Source organism: Musa acuminata, chromosome BXJ2-10 (genome assembly GCF_036884655.1).
Source record: "Musa acuminata AAA Group cultivar baxijiao chromosome BXJ2-10, Cavendish_Baxijiao_AAA, whole genome shotgun sequence".
In the NCBI taxonomy this organism is placed as follows: domain Eukaryota; kingdom Viridiplantae; phylum Streptophyta; class Magnoliopsida; order Zingiberales; family Musaceae; genus Musa; species Musa acuminata.
This window is the reverse complement of record NC_088347.1, coordinates 29539546-29565545: the sequence shown is the minus strand read 5'-3', so window position 1 is coordinate 29565545 and position 26000 is coordinate 29539546. Positions and strand designations below refer to the sequence as shown.

The 26000-nt window shown below is 38.7% G+C and overlaps 4 protein-coding genes across 13 annotated transcripts; 2 read left to right on the top strand and 2 right to left on the bottom strand.

The window, feature by feature from the left end:
- Nucleotides 1–288: 288 nt before the first annotated feature.
- On the bottom strand, nucleotides 289–4422 carry LOC103968554 (uncharacterized). Of its 10 annotated transcripts, none has more exons than XM_065130716.1 (6): nucleotides 3873–4422; nucleotides 3266–3792; nucleotides 3078–3156; nucleotides 2725–2987; nucleotides 1016–1243; nucleotides 289–933 (listed from the first exon to the last, which is right to left on the bottom strand). In XM_065130716.1, the coding sequence occupies exons 5-6, from the start codon at nucleotides 1094–1096 to the stop codon at nucleotides 400–402; spliced, it is 615 nt and encodes a 204-aa protein (XP_064986788.1). In that variant the 5' UTR covers nucleotides 1097–1243; nucleotides 2725–2987; nucleotides 3078–3156; nucleotides 3266–3792; nucleotides 3873–4422; the 3' UTR covers nucleotides 289–399. The 10 variants fall into 10 exon arrangements, with proteins under 10 accessions (XP_064986788.1, XP_064986789.1, XP_064986784.1 ...); XM_065130717.1 differs by having other exon boundaries at nucleotides 3092–3156; XM_065130712.1 differs by having other exon boundaries at nucleotides 3078–3792.
- A 7383-nt stretch (nucleotides 4423–11805) lies between these two features.
- Nucleotides 11806–12680, top strand: LOC103968553 (basic blue protein). The gene is made up of 2 exons (XM_009381807.3): nucleotides 11806–12192; nucleotides 12278–12680. The coding sequence occupies exons 1-2, from the start codon at nucleotides 12009–12011 to the stop codon at nucleotides 12475–12477; spliced, it is 384 nt and encodes a 127-aa protein (XP_009380082.2). The 5' UTR covers nucleotides 11806–12008; the 3' UTR covers nucleotides 12478–12680.
- A 502-nt stretch (nucleotides 12681–13182) lies between these two features.
- On the top strand, nucleotides 13183–14178 carry LOC135625014 (uncharacterized). The gene is made up of 4 exons (XM_065129202.1): nucleotides 13183–13384; nucleotides 13484–13559; nucleotides 13650–13822; nucleotides 13911–14178. The coding sequence occupies exons 1-4, from the start codon at nucleotides 13272–13274 to the stop codon at nucleotides 13993–13995; spliced, it is 447 nt and encodes a 148-aa protein (XP_064985274.1). The 5' UTR covers nucleotides 13183–13271; the 3' UTR covers nucleotides 13996–14178.
- A 273-nt stretch (nucleotides 14179–14451) lies between these two features.
- On the bottom strand, nucleotides 14452–24602 carry LOC135625013 (ERAD-associated E3 ubiquitin-protein ligase component HRD3-like). The gene is made up of 7 exons (XM_065129201.1): nucleotides 23759–24602; nucleotides 23177–23668; nucleotides 22293–22508; nucleotides 16951–17274; nucleotides 15680–15922; nucleotides 14882–15067; nucleotides 14452–14793 (listed from the first exon to the last, which is right to left on the bottom strand). Exons 1-6 carry the CDS (start codon nucleotides 24326–24328, stop codon nucleotides 14882–14884), a joined length of 2031 nt encoding a protein of 676 aa, XP_064985273.1. The 5' UTR covers nucleotides 24329–24602; the 3' UTR covers nucleotides 14452–14793.
- Between the last annotated feature and the right edge of the window lie 1398 nt (nucleotides 24603–26000).

The following is a 26000-nucleotide window of genomic DNA, read 5'->3' as shown; positions in this document are numbered from 1 at the left end:
GGGTAGAATAGGAATTAGGATCCGCACAATATAGTTTATTCATTTAATAAACACGTTGTATTATTATGGCCGTCATTGCGCTGTATTACCATATGCATGCGTTATTATTATCATCAACACCATCATCATAACTTTTCCTAACAAAAATGGATATCATATTTATTATTCCTATGCAACATTACCACGGTTATCATCATCGATATCATTATGTTTCATCACCATCATTAGATTGATTCGTCTTCTATTGGTTGTGCTAATTGCAAGGTAGCTTATGGGCTCAGAATCAGCGACGATAATGTTGGCATTCGAGCACACTGTATCTTGGGGTTCTCAGGCATCAACCCATTTCCACTGACTCCTTTAATTAGAGACATACGAGCGCATCTAAAAAAGCTTACATCAAGTCATCCTAAGACTCAAACACTGGAAGTGCCAAGACGGCTGCTTTAGTCTTTCATCTCTCGGGCCTTCCAACTCGAGGCAATCCTTAATGCCATTGTCGTAGCTAATGTTGGCATCTTCCGTCTGCCGTGTTTCCCATCTATGTGCACTCACCTTTAGCCCTCCAGACTCGGTTGATGACGAGGAAAAGCTTGCTCCAGAATCAGAAGTGAAGGATGTCTCTTCCCTCTTCCTCCAGCTGCTACCCACCGTCAGCGTCAGTTCTATGTCACTCTCTTGTTCCAACTCCAATGTCGTATCCTCTTCTGCTCTTTCTATGTATTCATCTGCTGGAAGTTCGAGATTAAGTACCCGACGCCGTGGCCTCCGTTCACGGTGTCTTTCACTCAGTAGGCACGAGACTGTGCCAGCGTCTCGATCACCAAGGTTAAACCGAGTGCGGTTGACGAGCCTCTGTCTCTTCAGCTCATTGTTCTTCATGTCTCTCATCAGAAACTTCTGAACTCTATATAAGCGATGGAGTTCATGGACCTGATAGGGAAACAAACTTGAATCTGCGTGCTTGTGAAAGGAATGACGAAGAGGGAGGGAGGATCTGAAGCTGGGAGACTACCTGTTGCCTGAAGGTCTCTTCATGCTTCAGCATCATCATCTTCATGCATTCTTTGTCATCCTTCCTCAGAAACATCTCCATTAGCGTTTTCTGAGATTGATTGGACCGACCAGACTTGTTGGTTTGGAACCGCAAGGAAAGAAATTGGGCTGTCCTCTGTCTGCTGACAATTTGTTGGGTACTGATGTTGATTGCTTCCCGTTGCACTCGTCAGAATCTATCAGATCCCTGCACATATCCGGATTTCACATCAAGGGCCATTTTTGGTTGATATTTTATAGAGAATATTTCATCATTAGATGCCTCATAATCACTCTTATTATTGTCTACAGCTGATAGCAAAAAGGAAAGTTGTACTTCTATCGGACGTCTGAGCAGAGGAAGTACAAGGTTGGCATACATACTGTTAAACACATATAAGTCACTTCAATGACAGTGTGCTTGTAGTGAATTTTGATGAGCTTCTGATCATATTTAGCAGGATTTTGGCTACTAAATCATGATTAGGTATACCATCATGGTATATACAGCATAACAAACAAACAAAATTGAACCCTTCCAATCATAACTATAATAATATTACAGATGACATGTAAAAGCATATCACAGGATAAATGGAGAACCATAACCAAGGTAGGGCATGCATCCTGTTGACATGAGAATGGCATCCAATTCAGTGTTATCCAAACAACTTCATCCAGTGGGTACCATAGGATATTTAAGACGACTTTCTAATAGTACCAAAGTAAAAGAAATCTCACATTCATATATTGAAAAAAAAAATAAAAACTATTTCACATTCATATATTGAAAACAAATACTAATAGTAAGCTAAACTTGTTTTTTTTCCTCATGAAAAGTTGAGTTCACACTGTTTCTGCTAGTGATATCAAACTAGAAACAAAATTTTGCTGACAGTAACCCAACTCTTTTAAATGGTATTTCATTACATTTCATCGCATAACCATCTTCGACAAAGGGACCTTGCAACAATTACTTCTCCTAGAGTAGAACACCAGGGCTAAAGTTGTTGTGAAGATGTGCAAAGATGTTTTAAAGGTGCCTTGCAGGTATACAGACATATGATTCTGATATTGATGGCCTATAACCAAGGATCAGATGTATTGTTGTTTCTTTTTCATGGTTTCTCTTTTTCAACATTTATATAGATACATATATATACATTAAAGGAGTTCTTCAAATCAGACAATATAAGCAGATAACATCTGAGAAGCATAAATGATTCATCTTTAGAAAAGAAGAGAAACTTTGCAGATGCAGATATGATGAGTCATAAGAGGAAGTATGGCACATAATTTAGCCTAACTAGTGCCCTTCTCCTGTCTGAATCAGGGAAAAAAAATGAAACAACAAACTACTTGTTAGAATCTGTATAAGTAGCTGCAGGAGACAAATTCATATTAGATATCACAATGCAAAGCTTTTTCCACTCGGACTTAGGCTCATAAATTTACAAACAGAGCTCCAAGGTCCCAGTGCAGGATGCTCATAGCATATGTTTCTTTACATGCTTAAAGCAATAAATATGAATAGGATGCAACGGATTCCATATTGGCTCAAGATTCTTCATACTAAAATCAAGTATCACCATAAACGAAAGCAATCAAAGAAAGCTAAGGAAGATATGCAGAGCTCATGACTGACAAAAGAAGAGCAGCACTGCAGCAAAGAGTGATATAGAGTATGACCTGTGATTGTCTATCAGAGAAACAGGCTACGCAGCTGCTTCAGCGGGAAACTCTGCTTCTTCTCTGCTACTACCTGCCTTGGACGACAGAAGACAAACAACAATCTTCTCATCCCCAATCTGCTGAGCTATGAAGTATTTAAGGTTCCGTCAACACGCTCCCACAGAATAATTTAGTAGGCTCCGCAGGCATGCCAAACAAATCCCAATGCACTTTGCCTTTGCATTTCAGGTGCATGAGGGAAAAGATGCCCCAGACAACTCCTACATAAGGCAGAAGTAAAATAAGAATGCCTACGTAATATATGCCGTGCTGGAGAATTATATGCGGTAATACTCCACAGAATCAACAACCAGGAGAACCAAACCATTCGTGCCAAAACCACAACCAGTTGTCCCAGCATGTAGATCATTCACTGTCTCTGTGTCTACACTGCGTTGTGACAAAACTTGTCTTTGTTATATGGGCAAAAATGTGAGAAACAAGGATGTGAGATGGTGCGGTAGTAGTGAAGTTGATGGCCAAAGAGACAAGAGAGCACCTTTAGAAGTATCAGCAGCATGAAAGGATGGTGTGTACGAAACACATCATATATGGTCAATCTACCATCCATTAGCTCATTTTCTTTTCTCACCAGCACTCGTGAATTCTTCTTTTTGTTTGAGCCATCTTCTTCATGAATAACAACAACCAATTATGGCATAACTAGGAACCATGTTAGCGTACAGCTTGTATGGGTGGGAAAAAGAATAATGATATATCCATAATTCATATGAATACTACTTTGGTCAGACAACCTCCAAGTGGATGAGTTCAAAGACACTATAGGTTTCTCGACTTTGTTGCAGTAAAGCCTTTATTCCTGGAACAGTTCATGATGCAATGATACCTGATTAATCTTTCATGTTTCAGAGGCAACTTACGGTGATCATGTGATGATCCGACGCATACCACGTACACCATGATCATCATGAATCGGTGCTGAGGTTTTTTTACTCGTAACAGGGGAATGGGCCCACCCCACTTACATAAATTCCAATCACAGCGGCATTCTCACAAGCACTTCAACTGCAGCACTGAAAACGAGCCATTAAACCCTAAAATATGAGCACTTCACTGAAAACAAGCAACGAGACGAGCATACATGCCTTAACAACGCAACGGAATCGGTCGGTTTCTTCGGGAGGAGGAACGGGGCTTACTTTTGCGCTCGCGAAGTGCCGACAAAGGCGTCTTTAGGAAGGGGCACATGGTGAGGTCATGTGTGCATGAGTCCCCCCCCTCTCCATACACGAAGGGGCCGACATCGGAGCACGCGTTGCCGGTGGCAGGAGGCGCAGCGGTACTCCATGGGGCGTCTCAAAAGCAGCAGCTCATGAGCTCATCTCGCCGTTCTTTTGCTTTTTGAGTGCTAGGTCCGAGGAGGAGGAGGAGGAGGAGGCAGTCTCATCGATCGGCTCAGAGAGAGAGTGTTATCTAAGGTTGATGATAAGGCTATGCCGAGTAGAATAGTCGTGCTAATAATACAAAGACGGGCTGTGTAAAGCTTATAGAAAGTAGAGAAAAGCGATGCCTTCGCCTGCGCATGATGGGTGCCGCTAATTGCTTGCTTTTTTTTGTTCTTTTTTTTTGTGTGTGGGGGGTGGGGGGACGAAGAAGAGCAGCTTTTTGATGCTTCAGACTGTTGGGAAATAGTTGGGAATAATGGGGAGGAGACGATTCTCTGTTCATCACAATCCTATTATATATATATATATATATATATATATATATATATATATATATATAATAGTTTTATAATTATGATTTTAACCATTTTGTCATTAATTATATTCAGTACATTTTTTTATCATTAATTATGGAAAAATATATATCTTTATAATTATGATATCCGGAAATAATTTCCTCGTATCCTTCCTTATCAATCGAATCCTTATTAATCCATTAAAGTCACCTTCCAGTCTCCACGTAGGACTAAACGAGGGCAGGGCATCCATTCTTACTGTTATCAAGCAAATGCTCGTCTACTACTGCTGCTCTCATCACGCATATTAAAACCCAACAAGACACCACTCATGAATACGGCAGCAGCAGCAGCAGCGTTATGTCTGCTGGTCCTCGTCAGATTCAGAGCAAAGCTTTCGAGAACTACGTCAATTCTCTCCCTATGCAATCATAGCATGCATGCTCTGCTCTCTCTCTCTCTCTCTCGTTTATTGCTGCCCAAGTTTAGGAACTTTGAAGGAGATAAAGGACAGTCACTTTGCTGTTAATTATTCCAAGTCTACTACAGGTGGAACCGACAAAGGGCTAATTAGTCTTCTAAGGGTGAGCTGAGCAGTCTGAGGACAAAAACTTTCAAAGTTACGAGACTAACCCGTCATAGTTCGATCAACGTAAGACCCTTTCTTTTTTTCTTTTTCTATCTATATGGTCGAAAGTTTAAGACAATAATTAAGTGAACAATAGGTCAAAGAAAGCGATTTTAAACTGTTTCCTCTTAGAAAGTCAAATAAAATATTTCTCCTCTCATAAGTTATAAGAAATTATTTTTAATATAGTAACACGAGGATCTTACTTTTTTATTACATTTATCATCCTTCATCTCAAACTAATTTGAACATCGAAAAAATCAGATCAAGAAATTTTCATTATGATGAGCATGAAATTTTCATCTAGGGGTGCCTCGATCACACCCTGACCTTTCTACATAAACAAATCGAAGCCACGTGTTAATCAAAATATTAACTAGTTCTTTTCTTAATACAAGTTGATATATAAACGTCTTCTATACTATTTAATAATCATAAATATTATTTAATAGATTTTTTAATAGAAGATTACTATTTATAATCCTTTTTATCATTCATAATCTTATTTTAAAACTATTTAATATTTTTAAAATATCTCTTTGCATCTGGATGAATGACGTCATTGAAAATGACGAGGATGAAATAAGATATTATGGGGGAAGAAAAAGAAAAAAAAAGGATAAAATTATTTATATTGAAACTATAAATAGTAAATTAATATTTTTTTATTATTTTTAAAAAGGTTATCAATAATAAGAGGTTATCAATAGTATAGAAAGAGTTATGAATAGTAAGCTGCTTTATATATCTTTTCTTACCAAGTTTACCCTTCCAAATTTTTTTGGAAAATTTTCAAACTAATAACTACTAAGTTTATATTTTAAAAATATAAAATAACCTTAGACATCTTTAGTATTCTTACTATCATAATATTCATTCGATGGAAGTATCAATATCAATTAGATCCTTAATATCCATTAGATAATTAATATATAGCTCACAAGATTTAGTTCCTATCGTACTTTAGCTGGTTTGATCTCGATCACTACCGATTCATCTTAGAAACTAAGACATGGGGGTTGCACTCTAACACACTTGTTCTAGTAGAGGGATACATCGAGCAAGTTGATCGTAAATTGGACGATTCTATCTCGAATGTCCATAGCTTTTGATTCGAGTGAAGGTAAGGGATTAGCCAATCGAGCATCAAAGTTCCTTAACATATTTTACCACCATTTTTAGATCCAAATTTCATCATCTTTACCAATCAATATTCAAGAATCATATTTGTTTTTCTTATAATGCTCCCCGAGTGTTCTCGAGACTCATAGGATCTTATCAATCGATCGTGATGAAATTAGATTAGATTGAGATTAATTCATATTTTTTAAGTATCATTGCATCCAATAAAGAGGGATCACTAAAATAAAATATCTATGAACGAGAAATTTTTTTGAATGCGAAAAAATTTATATTCGTGTCAAGTTAATAGATTTATGCAAACATCATCTAAAACTTGTAAGAACTTATTTAGTTCGTTTCAAATAATCATATACTTGATAAGACCACTTTTATCTAGCATCATTTTTTTAGCCATCGACTTGATGAGAAAATATATATTCTTTAATATATTTTGATGATGTGGCATGCCTCGGTAGGTTCTTCACTATCATGTATAGCCGACGAACGTAGCGTATTTAGTGAGCTCTGATTGGATTCCTTACGTGGAATTTTGATCGATTGAAATAATGATCACATCATATCCAAATCAAAATTGCAATTATATTTAATGGGGTTTTTCATACTATAAATCGACGACCACAAATCTATCATTCAGCCTTAGATGGTCATGGCCCGACTTAGTTAGGAATGTGTCTCAAGTTATGGGCCTCGATTCTCTTCTACGAACTCTCTATCTCTTGCAATTCGAGATTTTTTTTTTCTTGCATCTATTAAAAATTATCTTGCATTTGCATCCTCATTCGGTAAAATGGAGTCCACATTCATTCTTCCAATAATTCCTCTAAGAAAAATCCTCTTTGCTAATATGTATAAATAGCCATTAAGTTCATTATCTCAAACATACATTTGTAATTATATTTCATATTTTATCACGGGATAACTTATAAAAGAATCAATTCTTACTTAATCCATAATGATTCGTATATTTATTATTTTTCTTCTCTTTGGACTGTTCATGATGATTCTAATAAGCATACTGCTTATTGGGTGTAGTTCGATAGATAGTATCCGCGTTAAATTGCTATCGGTTAAGAGAAAAATAAAACGACATGTGATGATCATGATTTTGTGTTTTGGCATTTAATTAAGTAAAACGAAAGTAAGTACAATTAATCCATCAATCGGAGGGAACCAAAAACATCAACATGGTCGGGTGGCCAATCCTTCTTCCGAACAAGATTTGATGATGGTTCATACTAAGGTATCCAACAATACTGTCTTCGTGAAATGCATGCATAAGAGTATATCCCAAGTGAAAGGATGAGAGTTTTTTGGAGTTTGGTTGGGTAAGAAGAAGAAGAGGGTAGGGAATACATCTCATGTCATCTCATGTCATGTCATTCCGAGGGTTATACAACGGTACATAGTGAATAGAATTTTACCCCATCACATATGTAGCATCATTATGCCATCAATCGATCCCACATCACATCAACATAGGATACCGCAGTACAGGATTTCGAGCACCGGCGAAGGCCATGAATGAGTTTGTGAACTACCTTACAGAAATGATCCACACAGAGGTGTACGTGATGAGCTTTTACAACGTTTGTGTTGGATCTGACTCGGAATATTTTCAATGACTACTTTTGATTTAGCATCGTCTGACATCGTTCTTAAATGGAATCACATTGATGAGAATGCCAACAGTTTAACTCGCCTCTTAATTAAGATTTTTTGGTATTATTGAAAATGCTTATGTTCAATAATATAACTTGCTCAAACCCAATTCGGTTCATATTGTAATCTTTTCTTTAGAAATTATGATATTTTAATTAAAAATAAAATTATGAAAGATTAATATGATCGAATTCCATGATATTTTGACCTCATGCGATGTATCACGGAGTGGATTCAACCTTTAACTTTGATCACATCAATTTTTTAATTAATATGATTGAATATATGATCTTAACGAGAGTGAAGAATTATTTGATGAAATTTTTTTGGCTTATTATCTAAATATCCATCACAAAATCAAATGTCACACTAATTCCATGTCATATGGTGGACGTTATTTGATAATATTCATGTTAGTCACTTGTAGAATTATTAGATAGATATCGAAGGATCTCTCTCTCTCTATATATATATTCATGAGAGGGATTATATTTTAATTTTTTTTAATTAATATGAGATTAAATATATTTTAATCATTTATCGGTGAAGAATTGAATTTTTGATGAGAACTAACATCGGATAGCTGAGAAGCAACTCAAGAGACTCACACTAGTGCTCCTAGATAACAATCTTCCTACCGAAGAAGGTTTGACTCAAGATGTCACCTATGGCCACTTGAGACTTTATAAAGTTTGTCTCACATCGTAAGCCGATGGAGTCGTTGAATGAAGCATCCCTAGACAAGGCCCGCCCTGTTTGAGTTGTCAAGATCAAGGTAGCACTTCCTGAAGAGAGACAGGTGCAACTCATCAACTTTTGTCGAGAGAACATTGAGGTGTTTGGGTGATCATTGTGAGATATGCCGAGAATCGACCTTAATGTAGCTTAACAACACTTAAACATTTCTCCCAAGGTATAACTATTAAAGTAAAGTTCTCATAAATTTGTTCAAAATCATTAGCAAATAATTAGTGATGAGGTAGGCAAGATATCAGGAGTAGGGTTTATTGTCAAGGTGCATCACTCCAAATTACTCACCAACGGTGTTGGTCGCTGACCGAAGGCAAAAGCGATTGAAGATAAAAACAATTATTGAAAAAGCTTGAAGAAGTGAAAAAGTTTAAATACATTAACATGTCCCTCTTCTATTTATACAGATTAAGAGGAATGATTTCCCTCAACAGAATAAAAGATTTTCCTCAACAGAATAAAGAGATTTCAAAATCTTATCTTCTATCATATATTACTTCTTTTATCATCGGTCGAGGCATATATTACTACCGAGTCATATCCTTAGAGTTAAAAAAATACGGAGGCTACGTACTAAAGAAGAATGGTGAATAAGATCTTCAAGTAACCGATTGAAAAAAAATATTGAAGCATAAACATAGTGAAAAGTAGGACGATTGACTCATCTTTGGTAGATTTGGCCAAGACATTTTAACTTCTAACAAAGTTCAAACATATGCTTCAATTTAACCAAATGCGCCTTCAAAGTCAACTCAGAAAAGTTATTTGAGTTCATTATGTATCAGAGGATAATAGATGCAAACCTTAGTCAATCAGGAAATTTCAAAAGTTAACGTGTCGAATAGTAGTGCTCAATCGATTTTTATCCCAATCTAGGAATAGGTGTCTAGCTTTCTTTCGAGCATTAAAGAATTCAAAGGGTTTCCTATAGATTGAAGAGTGTCAAGAGGCTTTCCAAAGATTGAAAGACCACTTTGCCAAATTGTTGTAGCTTATCTCCTCCAATTTTGGTGAAACTCTAAGCTTTTACCTCATTGTCATCGACTCAGCTGTCAGCTCGGTGTAGGTACAGAATACGACTCGAGAGTTCAAAATCTTATCTACTATGTTAGTCATATTTTGAGCGGACCCGAGGAACGATACCCCCCTATTGAGATGTTCATATTTGTGCTAGTCTTAGTGGCAATAAAGTTCCGCCCCTAATTTTACTTATATACTATATAGATGATCACCGATCAATCACTTTGGCAAGTTCTCTCTTGGTTTGATATCTCGGGTCGGTTGTCGAGGTGGTCAGTAGAACTAGGTGAGTTCAATGTCTGATATGTTCTAAGGCCTATTATTTAGGCTCGAGAACTAAGAGACTTTATTTCAGTACTAACTTATTTGCCCGAGATCAATAAGCACACCCCACCGTATGGATACTATTTATGGATAGTTCCACCACTTTGGTTGGAGGTAGTGTCAAACTCATCTTGAAAGGCTTGAATAAACAAGTGTACGAGCAAGCTCTTTGGTTCAGGTTCAAAATCTTTGAAGCCAAATATGAGGCACTTCTCTTGGGGCTTTGGCTCACCTAGGAGCTTCAAGTCTAGAATTTGATTGTGTTTAGTGACTCATAATTAGTTGTGAACTAAGTGAAGAAAAACTATAATGCTCGAGACCCAACCATGGCAAAGTATCTTATGGAGGTGCAAAAATTAACCCATAGCTAACCCTAATTTAATGTGTTACAGGCCCCTTGTAGAGAATGCCCAAACTAATGCATTTGCTAAATTAGCATCAATCCGAGAAGAGACCACTTGCTAAGAGTTAAGGGTCATCAATTCAAGACGTGGATGCCCTCGACTCTATCAATGTTTGCCTAATGCACGAAATTGGAGAATTAATCGAAGAGGCATAAGCTTGATGTGCCGGATGAACTAGACGTTACACTTTATATCCCTCTTATGAGAGCCCTAAAACATGCTTGCGGGGGGGAGGGGGCGAACAAATGATAAGAAATATATTGTTAATCAATCATCAACTTACATATGATCATCATCATGTGATATCTAGGGTGAAAGGAGAAGATAAAGGCTAACCTCCACTCATTTGCCCATGTAGATAAGGGTTTAAGACAAACAATTATGGGCTATTCCCCCCTTATCGCCTGTGTTGATAAGACGTAAGGGGAGACTATTAGAGGTGGTTAGAGACTGTCTCTTCATAGAATATTTTATATTTATTTACGATCAATTATAAAAACTCATCTTCAACACAATAAAAATGAGGATTATCTTTTGTACTAACTTGAATGTTTAAGTGATCAAGTCGAAAAACCTCTCTTGAACTCGATTCTTATGTAGGTGATACATTGGGAGCTTAATGTTTTCACCTAAGATAATCCTATGCATACAGGTTCGAATCACGTTGGACTAATTAAATATCAATGACTCATTTTCGTGATAATAATAATAATATTTTAATAAAAATAAAATTAGGAAAGATTTATATGATTGATATTTATGATCTTCTCGAGATTTTGACCTAACTGGATACACCCATAAGGATATCTAAATATCTCCTAAAGCGGATTCACGCTTGATTTTGATCACGTCAGTTTTTCAAATAATATGATGAAATATATGATTTTATCAAGAATAAAAATTATTTGATGAAAGATTTTCAAGCCATTCGTCATCTAAATATCCATTCCAATATGAAAGATCACACTAACATCATGGCCTACGGTGGACGTCATCAGATAATATGCATGTTAGTCATCGTTATATATCTATGAAAGGGATTATATTTGAACTTTTCAATTAATATGACATTACTTATAAATCGATTATCTATCGGTGAAGACTTGAGTCGCTATCCGATGATCCATGTCCCAAAACCTTCTCACGTGATCTGCCCCACGGCTCACAAAGTTCAGATCACACCGGCATCACAGCACGCGACAACTTCACCACATCTCAACATCATCAACATGCCACCACGGCAGCGTTGTCGGACAGGCCGAAGGCGATGGAATCACGAGGTGCATTGCTCGATTCGAAGCCGACCTAACGTCTTCACATGCACCTACGGCCTCGTCAGCCTCTCCGAGCATGCCATCAAAGCTGCTGCAGGAATCTGACTTCTCTTTCCCAAAGTCATGGCAGTGCTGCAGTGATATGGGTGGGCGGCAATTACTCGACCGACAGGTTAAAGTAGAGAGGGCCAGCAACTCTGCGAGCTCTTCGGTCCCATTCCTTCCCCACCCCCTACTACGGTTTTACCTTCACCGGTTGCCCATATAACTCGAAGCAGCAGACCTTTGAACGCCCATCACTTTCCCCTTCCCTCGCTGTTCTTCTTGCTGTGGCTCAGATGGCTCAGGGAAGAGGCAGTGCCGGTGGCCAGGTGACCGTGGTTCTCGGGGTGGCAGTGCTCTGCCTCCTGCTTGCTCAGGTCGCGGAGGCCGCAACCTACACCGTCGGGGACACCCGCGGCTGGTCCTTCAACATGGACAGCTGGCCTCGCGGAAAGCGTTTCCGCGCCGGCGACGTGCTCGGTAAGTGATCTCCTTTTGCCGCTGTGAATCAATCCAGTGCCTCTTGCTTTTTTTCTTTTTGGGGGTGACGGGCGGGGCGGTGCAGTGTTCAAGTACAACCCGTTGGTGCACAATGTGGTAGCCGTGAACGCCGCCGGCTACAACGGCTGCTCGACTCCGCGGGGCTCCAGGGTCTTGACCTCCGGCAAAGATCGCGTCACGCTCGCCAGGGGGAGGAACTACTTCATCTGCAACTCCGTCGGCCACTGCCAGTCCGGGATGAAGATGGCGATCGTTGCTGCTTAACATCGAGTGATATGTATGAAGCAAGTAGAAGCGTTAAGAAGGCAGGTGTACAAGAGAAAAAGCTTAGGCTAGGGGTGATGATGGTACTGAATAAAAAACGCTCAGTGGCCATGAACGTCGTTGTATGCAAGCTTCGGCCAATGGCGTATCGCTAATGTCAGTTGTATGTTGTTGTTGACATTCAAGCTTTGAGTTCTCCGTTACGGTAGTCTTCTCGTTTGGCGAAGGATCCCATTGTTCCAGATAAGCAAAACGGCGAAGAAGAAAGGGAAGCGGTGAAAAGACGATTTACTCGATGAACACTGGATGGAGACACAGTGGAGTCATACATAATAAAGGCTTCTCTGACACTGTGGACCCAAACCATGTTTCCATTACCTACATGAGTTAATTTATATTTTTCTTGGCTTCTTCGCTGCGTTCAACACGTCACCCACTCACCCAAATCTCGGCACATCTTAGCCTTCCACTTAAAACAATTGCCAAGTGGGCTTTAAGTGCAGTGTTCGGGCCGGACCTCCACCCCCCTAATGTTGTCTGGACTCTGTTAAATCTCGTGCAATTTGCAGACAATACTTTTCTTGGGCCGTAAACCACACCGGGCGTGCCCTACCCTGAGGAACCTTCTAGTCCGGCGCCACTCATATCCCTTAAACAAAAGCCTTCGTCATGGTATAAAGCGGTTGGGTACTAATCGGGGGAAGGCACCCGATTCTCCGTTTCGTTAGATCCTTAAATAGCTGCGAGGAAAGGGTGAGGATAAGGGAGAGGGGAAGAAGAAGAGATAAGAGGGTATGGCGGTCACCTTGGATATCCCAAGCGAGTACGGCTATGTCGTGGTGGTGCTGGTTCTCTACATGTTCTTCAACCTGTGGATGTCCTTCCAGGTCGGCAAGGCTCGCAAGAAGTAATCCTCTCTCTCTCTCTCTCTCTCTCTCTCGGGGTCGAAGAGCCCATCCCCGACCATCTCTCTTTGTCTGATCTCCCTGTTCTTCTTCATCGAAAGGTACAAGGTTTTCTATCCCGCTCTGTACGCGGTGGAGTCCGAGAACAAGGACGCCAAGCTCTTCAACTGCGTCCAGGTACGAATCTAGACATGGAAGGAAACTGGTTTAACGTCTTGATCTGAATATTTCTTTCTTGCTTTTTTTTGGGGGCGGTGGTTTGGGCAGAGGGGGCATCAGAACTCGCTGGAGATGATGCCGGTGTTCTTCGCCACTCTGCTGGTGGGCGGGCTCCAGTACCCCCTCATCGCCGCTGGGCTCGGCGCGTTCTACACGGTCGCTCGCTTCTTCTACTTCAAGGGATACTCCTCCGGCGTGCCCGAGAACCGCCTCAAGATTGGGTATTCGTTTCTGATCTCTCTTTCTGTGCTTTGATTCCTTCCGCGCGCATCAATGATCCATCTATTTTTTTCTTCTGTTTGTGGGCAGAGGACTCAACTTCGTGGCGTTGTTTGGGCTTAAAATCCTGACGGGGGCCTTCGGGATAAGCCTGATTCTGAGGGAAGTGCTGTGACGACGAACAAAGGTCGTGTTTTGATGCTTTCTGGTTGCTGTAATAAACATGGTCCAGGTAGGAGTCGGTGTTCCATTCGCCTTCGTTCCGTGGGATTTATCGATCTTGTTTTTTGAAGCTGGTCGCATGGTTTGCAGTCTATGTATTCCCTGTTCAAAATATGAATCCTTGGTCTGACTTCAATTTCCCAGTTCTAACTTTACTTTGTTCGCTGCAAACTGTCAACCCATGGATTTATTGCTCGACAAAGCAAACACAGTCTTTCCTTTTTGTATGGCTTATGGTCGATGACCGCAGCTTGAGTGGGTGCTTGCTTTTTCTTGTGAGCCGAGGGCCAACCGAAATCCAACGGAAAGTCAACCAACAGGGTCCTGACTCTGACTTTTGTGATCCAGTGAGGCTGTAATTAGTTGCTCTACGAGTTCGTAGTCTTCTGGTCCATGACACGCATCGTGACGACTACAAACAGTAAACACACGGCTAGGAACATGCTGGAAGAGTATGTACCGCAGCTTACAGACCGTCGGGGTAAAAACGATAAAAAGGACTCGACATGAGAAATCATATTGTCTATAGAAAATACAACACGAGCAATAAAACGATAAGCCGATTTTGCGTAAGGAGGCGATGCTTCTTCGATTGCTGGGATGAGAGCAAATCGATGCACTACAAACCGCATGCAGCCGTGGAGGGTATGCGCAGCGTCCAAAGACAGCAAATGTTGTTAAGTAGATAAGAAATCTGATGATCTGTAAGTCACAACTCTGACTGAGTTTTCAGTGTTCCCCTGAATAAACTCTTTTTGCGTTTGCACAGTGACTCGTCATCAGAGTTCATTTTTTGCACAGAAGAAACTGAATAGAATAGCCTTTTCTTTTGACCATACCTAATTGGGTGCATTATCAGGTTGAGGGGCCTCAGCTTGCCGCCTCTGCCGTTCCCGGAGGTAAAGTACAGCCAAGAGGCAAGCAAACAGAGTTAATATGGTTGCATTTCCTTCGTCCATCAGTACTTCGTCCACCCATGCCTCTAATCTTGGAAATAGTTTTGGAAGTGAATCAATCACCTTAACCTGAAACATCAGAACACTTCATCATACGAGCATAATAAATAATAAAGGGAATATTCCATCAAATAACAAGACAAGCAGCTTGCAATGTCAGATAAGCAGGTAACCAAAGAGATTCACATTAAAGTTTCTCTTTTACAGATTGATAATAGAGATTCCAATCAATCAGAGAGCTTACCAAATGTTCTATGTTATCTAATGATATGGGTCGGTCCAGATAAGAGATAAAGTACCATTGAGTTTTCTAAAACAAATGTCTAAACCACAAAGTGCATGGAGATGCCACCTTATGCACCCCTAACTCCCCTTTGTATTCTCACCGGTAACTTGTTAAACAGAAAAATTTGAGTATTAGTTCTAAAACGTCAAACGTTCTCTAGTTTTCTCAGACTATAGACTCAGAAAACATCAGGTCCTTCGGCCTCTTGAGAAGAAAAAATTAGTATTTTACAATTTCATGAACAGAAAAGCCTAGATGACCATCAAATCGAACAAGTAGACAACTTACATCTTTGACCAACCGTAAATCTTCATTTGAAAGTAATTAGTCTGATAAAAACAATATATAACCCATCATTTTAGGAGTCTTCACAGAATAAAAGTAAAATATCTTACCAGGGAGCTGTCAGCATAGTTCATCCTTATCCACAAGCCCATGAGCGCCAGCTTAACTGGTAATTGTGCTGCAGGATCAACTGCAAGGGCCTGATCATAGTACCTTTTAGCCAGATGAAGATCAAGTGGAAGTCCTTGACCATGTTCATGCATGTATCCTATATTAAAGATGGCCTGAGCATTCGATTGCGACCGAGCATGCATGTATGCCTCTGCAGCTCGTTCATAGTCTCTAGCAATTCCCTGTGATACAGACAGTGAGCGACAACAAATGAAAATCAATTTTGTCATGGTCAAAGTTGATGTAGCATTTCAATAAAAAGCGTCACTAATAATTTTATTGCAAACAACATAGTAAATGTCTCATTGAAAATCAAATTTTCTATATACAACTCTAATGATAGCAACTGCTGCATCTACAAACATGATGCATATGTTTATATCAGATGCGAAAGGATAAACAGTCAACAGGGAATGCTACTGTTTCAGTGTCATCCAAAATGATTCTATCTCACAGAAAACAGTCATACTTTGAAGCTAAAGAACGTAAAATGTCTATTCAACATCGCAAAATGACATTGCACATACTGGAAAAAGCTCAATCTGCTTCAAAGTATGTTCAATTGAGTGTATTGCCTGTCTACTATAGCTTTCACAAAATAAAACAATAGCATCAGCATAAGCATGATTAATAACAGAAATGAACATTTCCAAACCTGGACACATGACAAACCTATATAAAGCTAGTTAATCAACTGTAACCAAACTAAGTGCAAATTATAGTAGTACCAACCAACAAGATAGATAACTTTGCATATACCATAACAGAACTAAATGCATTTCAAAATACTTAATAGTACCAATCAACAAAAGATGTAAATTTTTACATATACCTTTTGTGTAATGACATCTAAAAAATCTCACAAATTTATAAGCTAAAGAACTTGCCAATCATGATCATTCATTGGCAAGACATACAAGGACAGTAGCAGCTAAACTTATTCCAAGTGTCCTTTTAAGATTCACATGAGAAGTGATATCTGCATGGTGGAAAGAATTTAAAGATACTGAAGTGATGTCATTTTACACAACAGTTTGCTCAAGGTGTATTTTTAAGATTCACATTAGACGTGATCTCTGCATGGTGGACAGAATTCAAAGATACAGAAGTGATGCCATTTTACATGACAGTTTGCTCAAGGTGTTGCCAAAAAAGAGATTCATATCGGAACTGTTCAACAAAGTTCAGTCTTTCATGAAAATATCATTACCCGGCCATAGTAGTAAGCATCGCCAATCAACAAAGCTGCATGTTCATTACCCTGCTCTGATGCTTGCCACCACAAAGTGTGGGCACGAAGATGCCTTTCTGTGTTTGTGCAAAAGCCAGATTCGCCCATGCAAATGCTTTGTTCTCCATATTTATCAAGGATCCAAGCAGCATTACTTTGTGCCACCTCATATCCCAGCTCTGCCATTCTGGAATACAACAGAAGTGACTTACCCACATCTCCTTTCAGATAAGACTCCAGAGCGCAACTTGATAAGGAGCTCCAAGGACCCCTCTCTGCCACTGTTTTGTACAAATGTGTAGCCTGAATCAACATAATAACTGATTATTAACATAACAGATATAAGAAAAGCGCATGTCTCAAGAAAATACATACAGAACTGCTATAATAACTAGAAGATATCCACAGCTATATACAGACTCATTACCTAAATTCAAATAGAAAAAAAATTGAAACCAGACTTACAAATTCTTCATGATCCCTTACAACTAATTTCCAATATGCTATAATTACTACTGGAAGGACGGAAGCACCGGAATCAAATAATTGTGGAATGGATACAATATTACAATCATATGAAACAGTAATTTTTTAAAAAAATATTTTCATCACTATTTTTAGGGTACATTTCCTAATTCATTAGTGTTTTTTAAGGTATATGCTATAGCAATATCAGTTTGCCTCCTTTTGTTGCAGAACTTTAAAAAGGCTTGCACAGTACTCAGAGACATGTTACAAATAAGTAAAAGTGACTTTCACAGACAAGAAAGAATTAAAAAGGTAATACTTCTAGGTAATAGGTGCAATCTGTTTAAGAACGAGAAAATTAAGAAGCTGAAAGGACTCGACAAACAGATGTGCTGGTTATTTATGTAGCTTTTGACAGTTGCTTGAGTATGAAATGACTTGAAATTTAAAAAGAAACAACTAAAACAAATTTTAAAACAACAAAAAATGCCAAAGTCAGAACATGTTGTAGTAAGTTCCTCATACTAATTGTTTTCCACGGCATGTAAGAAAAGGGTACAGCAAACGAAAAGATATGATATATCGGAGCAAGATATAAAAGGTGGCTTCCAAGAAGCTTTTAGGCTTTTTCGACAAGATCCTCTATTGCTTAAATTTGTGTCAGCTAGAAATTAACACCTAGGTCAGAGGAACTCTCTGATCAACTGTATGTGTTTTTTTCTCGATTTTTAATGATTTATGAGATGATTAAGCCTATCCTATGTTCTTAATATCTAATATGTTGTTTGAGGTCTTGATGATAGTAGAATAGTATTAATTATGAAGTAATTAAGGCCTTTAATGTTGTGATTAGTGTGTTTAGTCTATTTTTTTTAAATTAGACATTTGATGGGTCAAATCTTTGTAATCCATGTATATTAAAGTGATTTACATGTTTGTGATGATATAATAGGTTTAATTAGGTTTTAATTAATTTTTTAATATTATGATTAGTGGTTTTAATGATAATTTAATCAAAATTTGATTCATATTGGGTTATTTCAATATCTTTAATACTCATTACAGTGTTTGACATGTTTATAATGATGAAAGAGGACTAATTATGAATTAATTAACTATGTTAATGCTGTGATTAATGTGTTTAATATTGATTTAATTAAAATTTGACCCATATTGGATCAATTAAATATCTTTAATGCCTACTAAAGTATATAACATGTTTATAGTAGTGAAATAGGAATAATTAGAGAATAATTAACTATGTTAATGGTGTGATTAGTGTATTTAATGATGATTTCATCATAATTTGACTTATATTCGGATAAAATTTATATATTTAATGACTCTTAGAGTGTTTGACATATTTATAGTGGTAAAATAGAACTAATTAGGGTTAAATTAAGTTTTTTAATGCTGTAATTAATAAGGATTGAAATTTAATACTGTATCGGTGTACCGAGCTTTGCTCGGTATGGTACGATATGTTGTACCGAGCGGTACATCTAAAAATTATATATAATATATAAAAAAAATATAAAAATATATTTTTATATAAAATCAATATATAAAATATAAAATATTTAAAATTTAAAAAATTAAAAAGGAGGCGTATGCTGCCTCGGTGATGTTGCCTCCTCCTTTTCTCCTCGTTGCCTTAGACGAGGAGAAGAATGTGGTCTCCTTCATCTCCTCACCTATGGTGTTCGACGAAGACGTCGAAGACGTCGAAGACGTCGAAGGCCGTAGACGTCTCCGGCCTTCAACGAAGAATGCGGCGAAGGCCATAGGCATCTCTGGCCTTCAGTGAAGAACACGGCGAAGAAGAAGCTGCAGAATCGCAGACGAGGCGATGATGGAGACCGCCTCTTCCGCTACTCTAGCCGCCTCCTAGCTGTTATCTCTTGGATCGGGATCATCGAGGGAGGGTGGCGCCAGATCGATTTGCTACAAATTTCATTGTCTTAAAGTCAATACAACAAAAGAGGCAGGGTCTAAAGACAATGATCACCTTATAAGAAAGGTTCGATTCCAAGTATTCGAGATCGAGCAATGGAAAAAAGGTATAAAAGACTATTTTTCCTTCTAGATTTTAGGATGCCGTAATAAAATTATAACAAGAGTGGAACCACTTTAAAATGTCCTTCATAAGACAAGTATGAACAAGCATCCCTAAATATCTTATCTTAGACATATGCTGATTACAACAAGATTAGAGGTCAAGAAAGCATCCACAGATGATTTTAAGGATGAGCAATACTTACATATCATCGATTGTAGGACTGAAGTTTATATAGACCAAAATATCCATAATGCAAGTAAATTCATATTCAGTATAATTTAATTCATAATTTTTTAATATATGAAAAATTCTTACTAACGAAATTATTTGTCTTGCAGTGTATTATCTAAATCCGACCATTTAATTTTGGTATAGTCTTGGAACGTGATCGAATTTATTATCGACACTAAGAAATATTATATATCAACTCTTGCCAAATACTATCGACGGTTTCTTTGATAGTGTAGTTATATCATGTCGTTACAATACGAATCCTAATAAAGGAAGTTACACACAGGTTGATTATAAAGTATATTTGACATTAATTATTTGTTATGCTAATAAAACCCTATTTATATTTTTTTGCAATTGAGTAGAGGCTACAATTCAGAGGGGATATACCAAATTTAAGGAAGGTTGTCCATGTGCTTTCGTAAACAACGATATCGAGTGGTTGCGAACACAATTTTTCAACGTTTGTATTGATTTACACAAAGGTCCACAACAGACTATCATATAGACAATTGGATAAACTAATATATGTCCACTACAATATGTGGCTAAGGTTACGATGTGCCGAGCTAGACAAGGAATCAGAGGAACCAGAGTTGATCCCATCGGACTCCAATACTACAACGAAGATTCATAGTCGATGTTAGAGTGGGTCGAAACAATGAAGAACCAAGAGGATCCTCTACCTGATGAGGCAGGAGATCCTCCACGTCCTTTGTGTCTTATTACTGAGACAATAGAAAATAAGGAAGCACATACACAACAAGAGGAAGATCCCCCTTGATCAGAACGTGACGAAAGGAGCCGCACAACATTGAGTTAGACTATTCGAAGAATTATAGACACCCAACCATCACAATCGTTAACCCAACATGCAAAGGCAAAGGGGAAAACGATAACATCAACTGCACCATTAGAAAGAATCGAGTAAGACGATGAGACACCTTCTCAATCGCATTTAGCAACCCGCTCAATCCGAAAACATGGCAGCAATATGGATAGCAGTGCCTCGACCGATGATGGCAACAACTCTGGGAAGTCGATGGTCCTGTCTACACAGTTTGAAAGTGGTGCATGGAACGAGGAGCAATATTTTACGCATGTCATCCAAGATTAGATCATGGAGCTTGATGAGGTACCGATCAAGTTTATACACGAAAGGAAAAAACATTGGATGATTTTGAGCAGATACAACAAAGCCTCAACGATGTAGACACAGAGCGGTATGATGATAGTTTATCATTCTTCTCCGAAAAATAATACGGTGATCGATCTTATGATACAGAGCAGTAGATCAATGGTGAAAGCAAAAGTTCTGGGATTCTTCAACCTTCGTACCGATACATGCTACAATCGTACTTGCCTTAGAAGCTGCCTCAAACACGTGTTGTTCACGACGATCATGCTACAACCATCACCACATTGATGCACCAATAACATATGACATATTAGTATACTATGTCATGGGATTAATTTCATGATTGGATCCGACAAACATATCAAATTGATCTACAAATACATAGGTTTGAGGACTCTGATTCATCGCCCGTGGAATCTCGTCGTTCTTTTTGGTGGTAGAACCAAGTATATCCATCGATCGATTACTTGATTCATTTGAATCTTAAAGTTTAAGTTGCTTAACTCGTAATCTAACAATTCAAATTATTTCTTTATAGATAATTCAATATCAACGTAAAGACGACTTGAAACATACCACAAAACTGTTCTCAAAACCTGAAAAAGATATGTGCCACTATTCTTTCCTAATTTAGATTATTTTTGCTAAATTTATATTTATTTCTAACTTAAAACCCCTAATATAACTTTTTATTCTATTTTTCAGAAATTTTTAGAGCTATTTTTGCCATTTTCCTATGCCATTAGTATGCCCTGCCATGTACTGACATATGGTACATTGGTATAGGGCGGTACATACCATACCATCGATTAGCTGGTACACGAGTTCAGACCAGTAAGGCAAACCCTGATTTTAACATTTTAATAATTCTTTGGTACAACCTTATATGTAGACAAACATATGCTAAACATATGTTTAAACTTAGATGCAACCTCAATGACGATAATCGGTAGTCTAGTGATTCTAATTATTTTACATGCATATTGGGGGCAAGATCTAAAAGTGACATACATGGCATGTTTTTCATATATAAAAGTGACAATCATGTAAAACCAAAAATACACCCAAAGAAAATCAATGTTTATAAAAAATATCAAGTACCAAAAAATGTTCCACAATAAGGATATTCATGAAACTGAAAGCTTTGCATAACATACATGGACGAAACGTAAATAAAAAATAAATTTAATTTCTATGGAACTTATATAAAAATGAGACATATTGACACATAAGTTATTATTGACAAAAAATTCATACTCCAGAAGAAAAGAAAACATAATATTTAAAGCCTAAGTATCATGCAACATTCAATTCAAAAATCTAACAATAGCATTCAGATAATTAATGAGTAAAATAGAAAATAAAATAAGGAAAATAGTGATGCATAAATAAAAAAATAGAAGAGATACAACTCAAAAATAGTACTATTTGAAGATTCTTCTTGAGGCCTATGCCTGTCTGGAACAATCTTGCAACTTGGTAGACAGCCTTTGGCTGACCGGCATTAGCTGCAGCAAGAAATAATTTGCAGGCTGTCTCTAAATCTCTTTTCACACCAATGCCCTTAAGATACAACACACCTAGGTTATAATAACCACCAGGCTCCTTATTTTCCACAGCTTTCTCAAAATATTCCTTTGCCTGCAAGAATAAGTTAAAATTGAAGAATGATAATGACTATCAGTAAAATTCAATTAAAAAAGGTTAATAAGCACTAGAACATAGTAAACCAAGATGCCTTGTCAAATTAATATTCTTGAACTCAAGCCCACTTGTACAACATGACTTCAGTGGAGAAGGATCTCAAAAGCTTGGTAATTTAATCAGACCAACTCATCACAAAAAAAACGCAGTTATGGAAAGCAAAAGATGCAGTTATAGCAACATGAACATACCACAGACTATCCAATTCAAGACAAGATTTTCAACTAATGTAATACACACAGATATGACAAAGACAAAGAATCAACCTGAACCATGATAATTAAACACGGCCCAACCAGCACAATGCCACAACCCAACTTTAGATTTTTGTAATTTATCCACAAAGAACTACGAAAATCACTACAATACATTTTTGCTACTTTTCAACTAGCTTAACAAAAACAACAAAACTTTTAGATTTTGTGATCTACAAACAAAAAACAAACACCTGCATGGGAACTCAAGTTCTTGGAACAAGAGTTCTGCACCACTCTCTTCCAATTCCAGCAAAATATTAGGTGCCTAATCTCCGTTTCCAAATTAGTGACTGAAAATGATAACAAAGGAATGTCTGTATGCCAAGGGATTAAAGCTCAGGACTTTACCTTAGTGTAGTTTTTTTTCTCTACTCCATAACCTTTAGCATAGAGGTATCCCAAACCATTATAGGCAGAGTAGAGCTTATGCTTGGATGCAAGAGTTAGCAATTCGAAAGCCTTGGTGTAATTCCTCTCCACTCCAGCCCCTCGGGTATACATCTCCCCTAAGAACTCCATTGCTCTCGGATCCCCCTTCTCCACGGCCTTCAACAACCAATGCAGCGCCTTGGTGTTGTCCCTCCTCACTCCCCTCAACCCATAATAGTACAGCAACCCGATCTGGTACATGGCAAACGAATTGCCCTTCAATGCCTGGTACTCGATGATCTGAAAATTCTCATCTGCCTCCCCTCGTGACTTCCTCAGTGCCTCTTTATTCTCTTCGGTACCACTGTGGATCCGGATAGGCTCGATCACAGGCGGTTCCTTCGATATTCTAAAGCTCGCGATGGCCACCTCCGCGAGTTCCGCATAGAGCTTCACTGCCTCCTCGTGCATCTGCATTAAATGAAAGAAAAATAACAGATTCTTCTCCAGTGGATCAGAGAGAAGGGTAAAAGAAAAGGGAAGAGAAAGATTAGGGCTCACGTCCTGTCGGAAATAGGTGTAGGCGAGGACCATCTTGGACTGCATGTTGCCGCCCTTGGCGGCGAAGTGGTGGTAGAGGAAGGACTTGGGGCGGCTCTGGGAGCGCATGAGGCCGGTACCGTGGAGGAAGCCAAGAGCGGACTGGGCGTGGGGGAGGCCAGCGGAGGCCGCGGCCTCGATCTCGGCAGCGGCAGCTTCCATGTCCGCTGGGTCGGAGGAGGCGGCCGCGGCGGAGATCATGTGGCGGACGCCGGAGTAGTAGAGAGCCTCGCGTGGGTCAGAGGAGGAGTTGACGAAAGAGAGAGGAGAGGAGGCGGACTCGATCATGGGAAGCCATGAGCCCGGGTCGTAATCTCCAGCGGCGGTGAGGGATGACTCCGGGTCTCCGAACTCGTCCCAGTTAGCGGAGTCTTCAGAGCCGCGGGAGTCATCGGCCGTGCCTAAGGCGGAGGGGGTGGAAAAGAAGTCGGCGTAGTCTTCCCTGAGGATGACCAGCCGACGTTGTGACGATGCGAGAAGAGCGAGGGAGAGGAGGTGGAGAAGGGCGAAAGGGATCACGCGGCGTCGCATCGCGAAAAGGTCTTTGTGGGGAAGAATTGGACATGCCGGAGAAGGTAATGCGAAAGGGGTGAACCGTGTCAAAGCAAACCAACAGAAGTAGCGGTTATATGCAATGAACGGTGGATAGAGGAGGAACCATAGAATCAACGGATCCTGTTAACGTTATGACGTGGAAGGCGAAGGCACTTGGCTGCGATGACGGAAGTCGCAAGTGTTCGCATGCTCCTGCAACGCAAACAACGCAAGTGAAAACCATCCGACGTGCGTGCCCCGAAGAGTGGCTCCCCGGCCATGGCAGGCCAAGAATTCATTTATCCTACCAAGTGGCTCTGCCTCATCCGGAGCGACACTAAGTAGCGACTTGGGTTGCTGAGATGGGTGCGTTGGCCCGTCGCTCAAGGTTGGGTAGTCTTGATGTCCAATGCTGTCCGTCCATGTGGTGGTGGGAAATGGAATTCCATTCTGCATGTCCAATGCAATCAGTTGTTAGTTCTACCTGCTTGTTAATTTTGGTAAGCTTCTCTCATCGGGGCACTTTTATGCTCTACAATTTCCTTAGACATGGATAATGTTGGCCTGTCTGTCAATTTAGAGGCGAATTCTAACCTTGATGCAAAATAATAATCCTTTATTTTTATTTTTTGTGATAACATATGTGGTCTTAAGTGAGGCATGAAAAACAAAAGGGGTTTCTGCGGCCTTCCAATGTGTACTTTCCTCGTATACATAACTCATTGGAAGTCTCAAGCAAAGAAATAACTCATTGCACTTTCCTCGTAGTAGCAATTATGGAATACAGCAGGAGCATATATCCATCAGTCGAGCCGGGCAATAGAGAGAAACACCATTCTAGTCAAGTCCCAACATGGTTTAGGAATGAATAGAGTAGGACACTGATATAAATAAACCATGTGATTAAGTACATAGAGAAATATCATTATTTCCTTAACATAGCCCAGATTCGTGGGCCTGAGATGGACCAGGCTCGGCTCGGTCACCGAACTGGCCCAGACAATCCTCTACCGTTCGATCTGAATTCTGCGACGCATCTCGAAGCGCGATGGACGCAAATCTTGATGCGTCATGGCCCTGTTATATTAATAGATTCATATAAGTCAAATTTGTCTACTATCTTGAATATATATATATATACCAATAATATGTTGACGATAAAAAATATATGAATATAATTTTTAATGTCATAAACAACTACTAGATCATCAAATCCATGTATTTTTTGGGTCGATTTGATCACAAAGTTACAAACACAAAATAAATAAAGAGAAAAAGAAAAGGTGTTGATGGTAAAGAAATAACTTTCATTCATTAAGATAATATATATTTATACAGATTTGAGGGAGATATTTTTCTTAATTATATACTCAAATCATGCACATATATCATTGTGATTGATCCCCAAATCATAAATTGATTGAGGATTAGCGCATGTAAAGAATCCAAGGTTATTATTCTACATTTGTCTTTGTCATGATCTTCGCTTTAAAAAAATTAAATTTTCATTATGGATGTCAATTTTGGATTAATATAACTAAAATATCTAGCGAGCAAGAGGCTTTGATCAAAAGCATGGAGATGAGAAATACCTAATAGACATTTAACAACTTAATTTATAACAAAGTAAGGTCAATAACAATATATTTTATATGAGATTGGAACATCA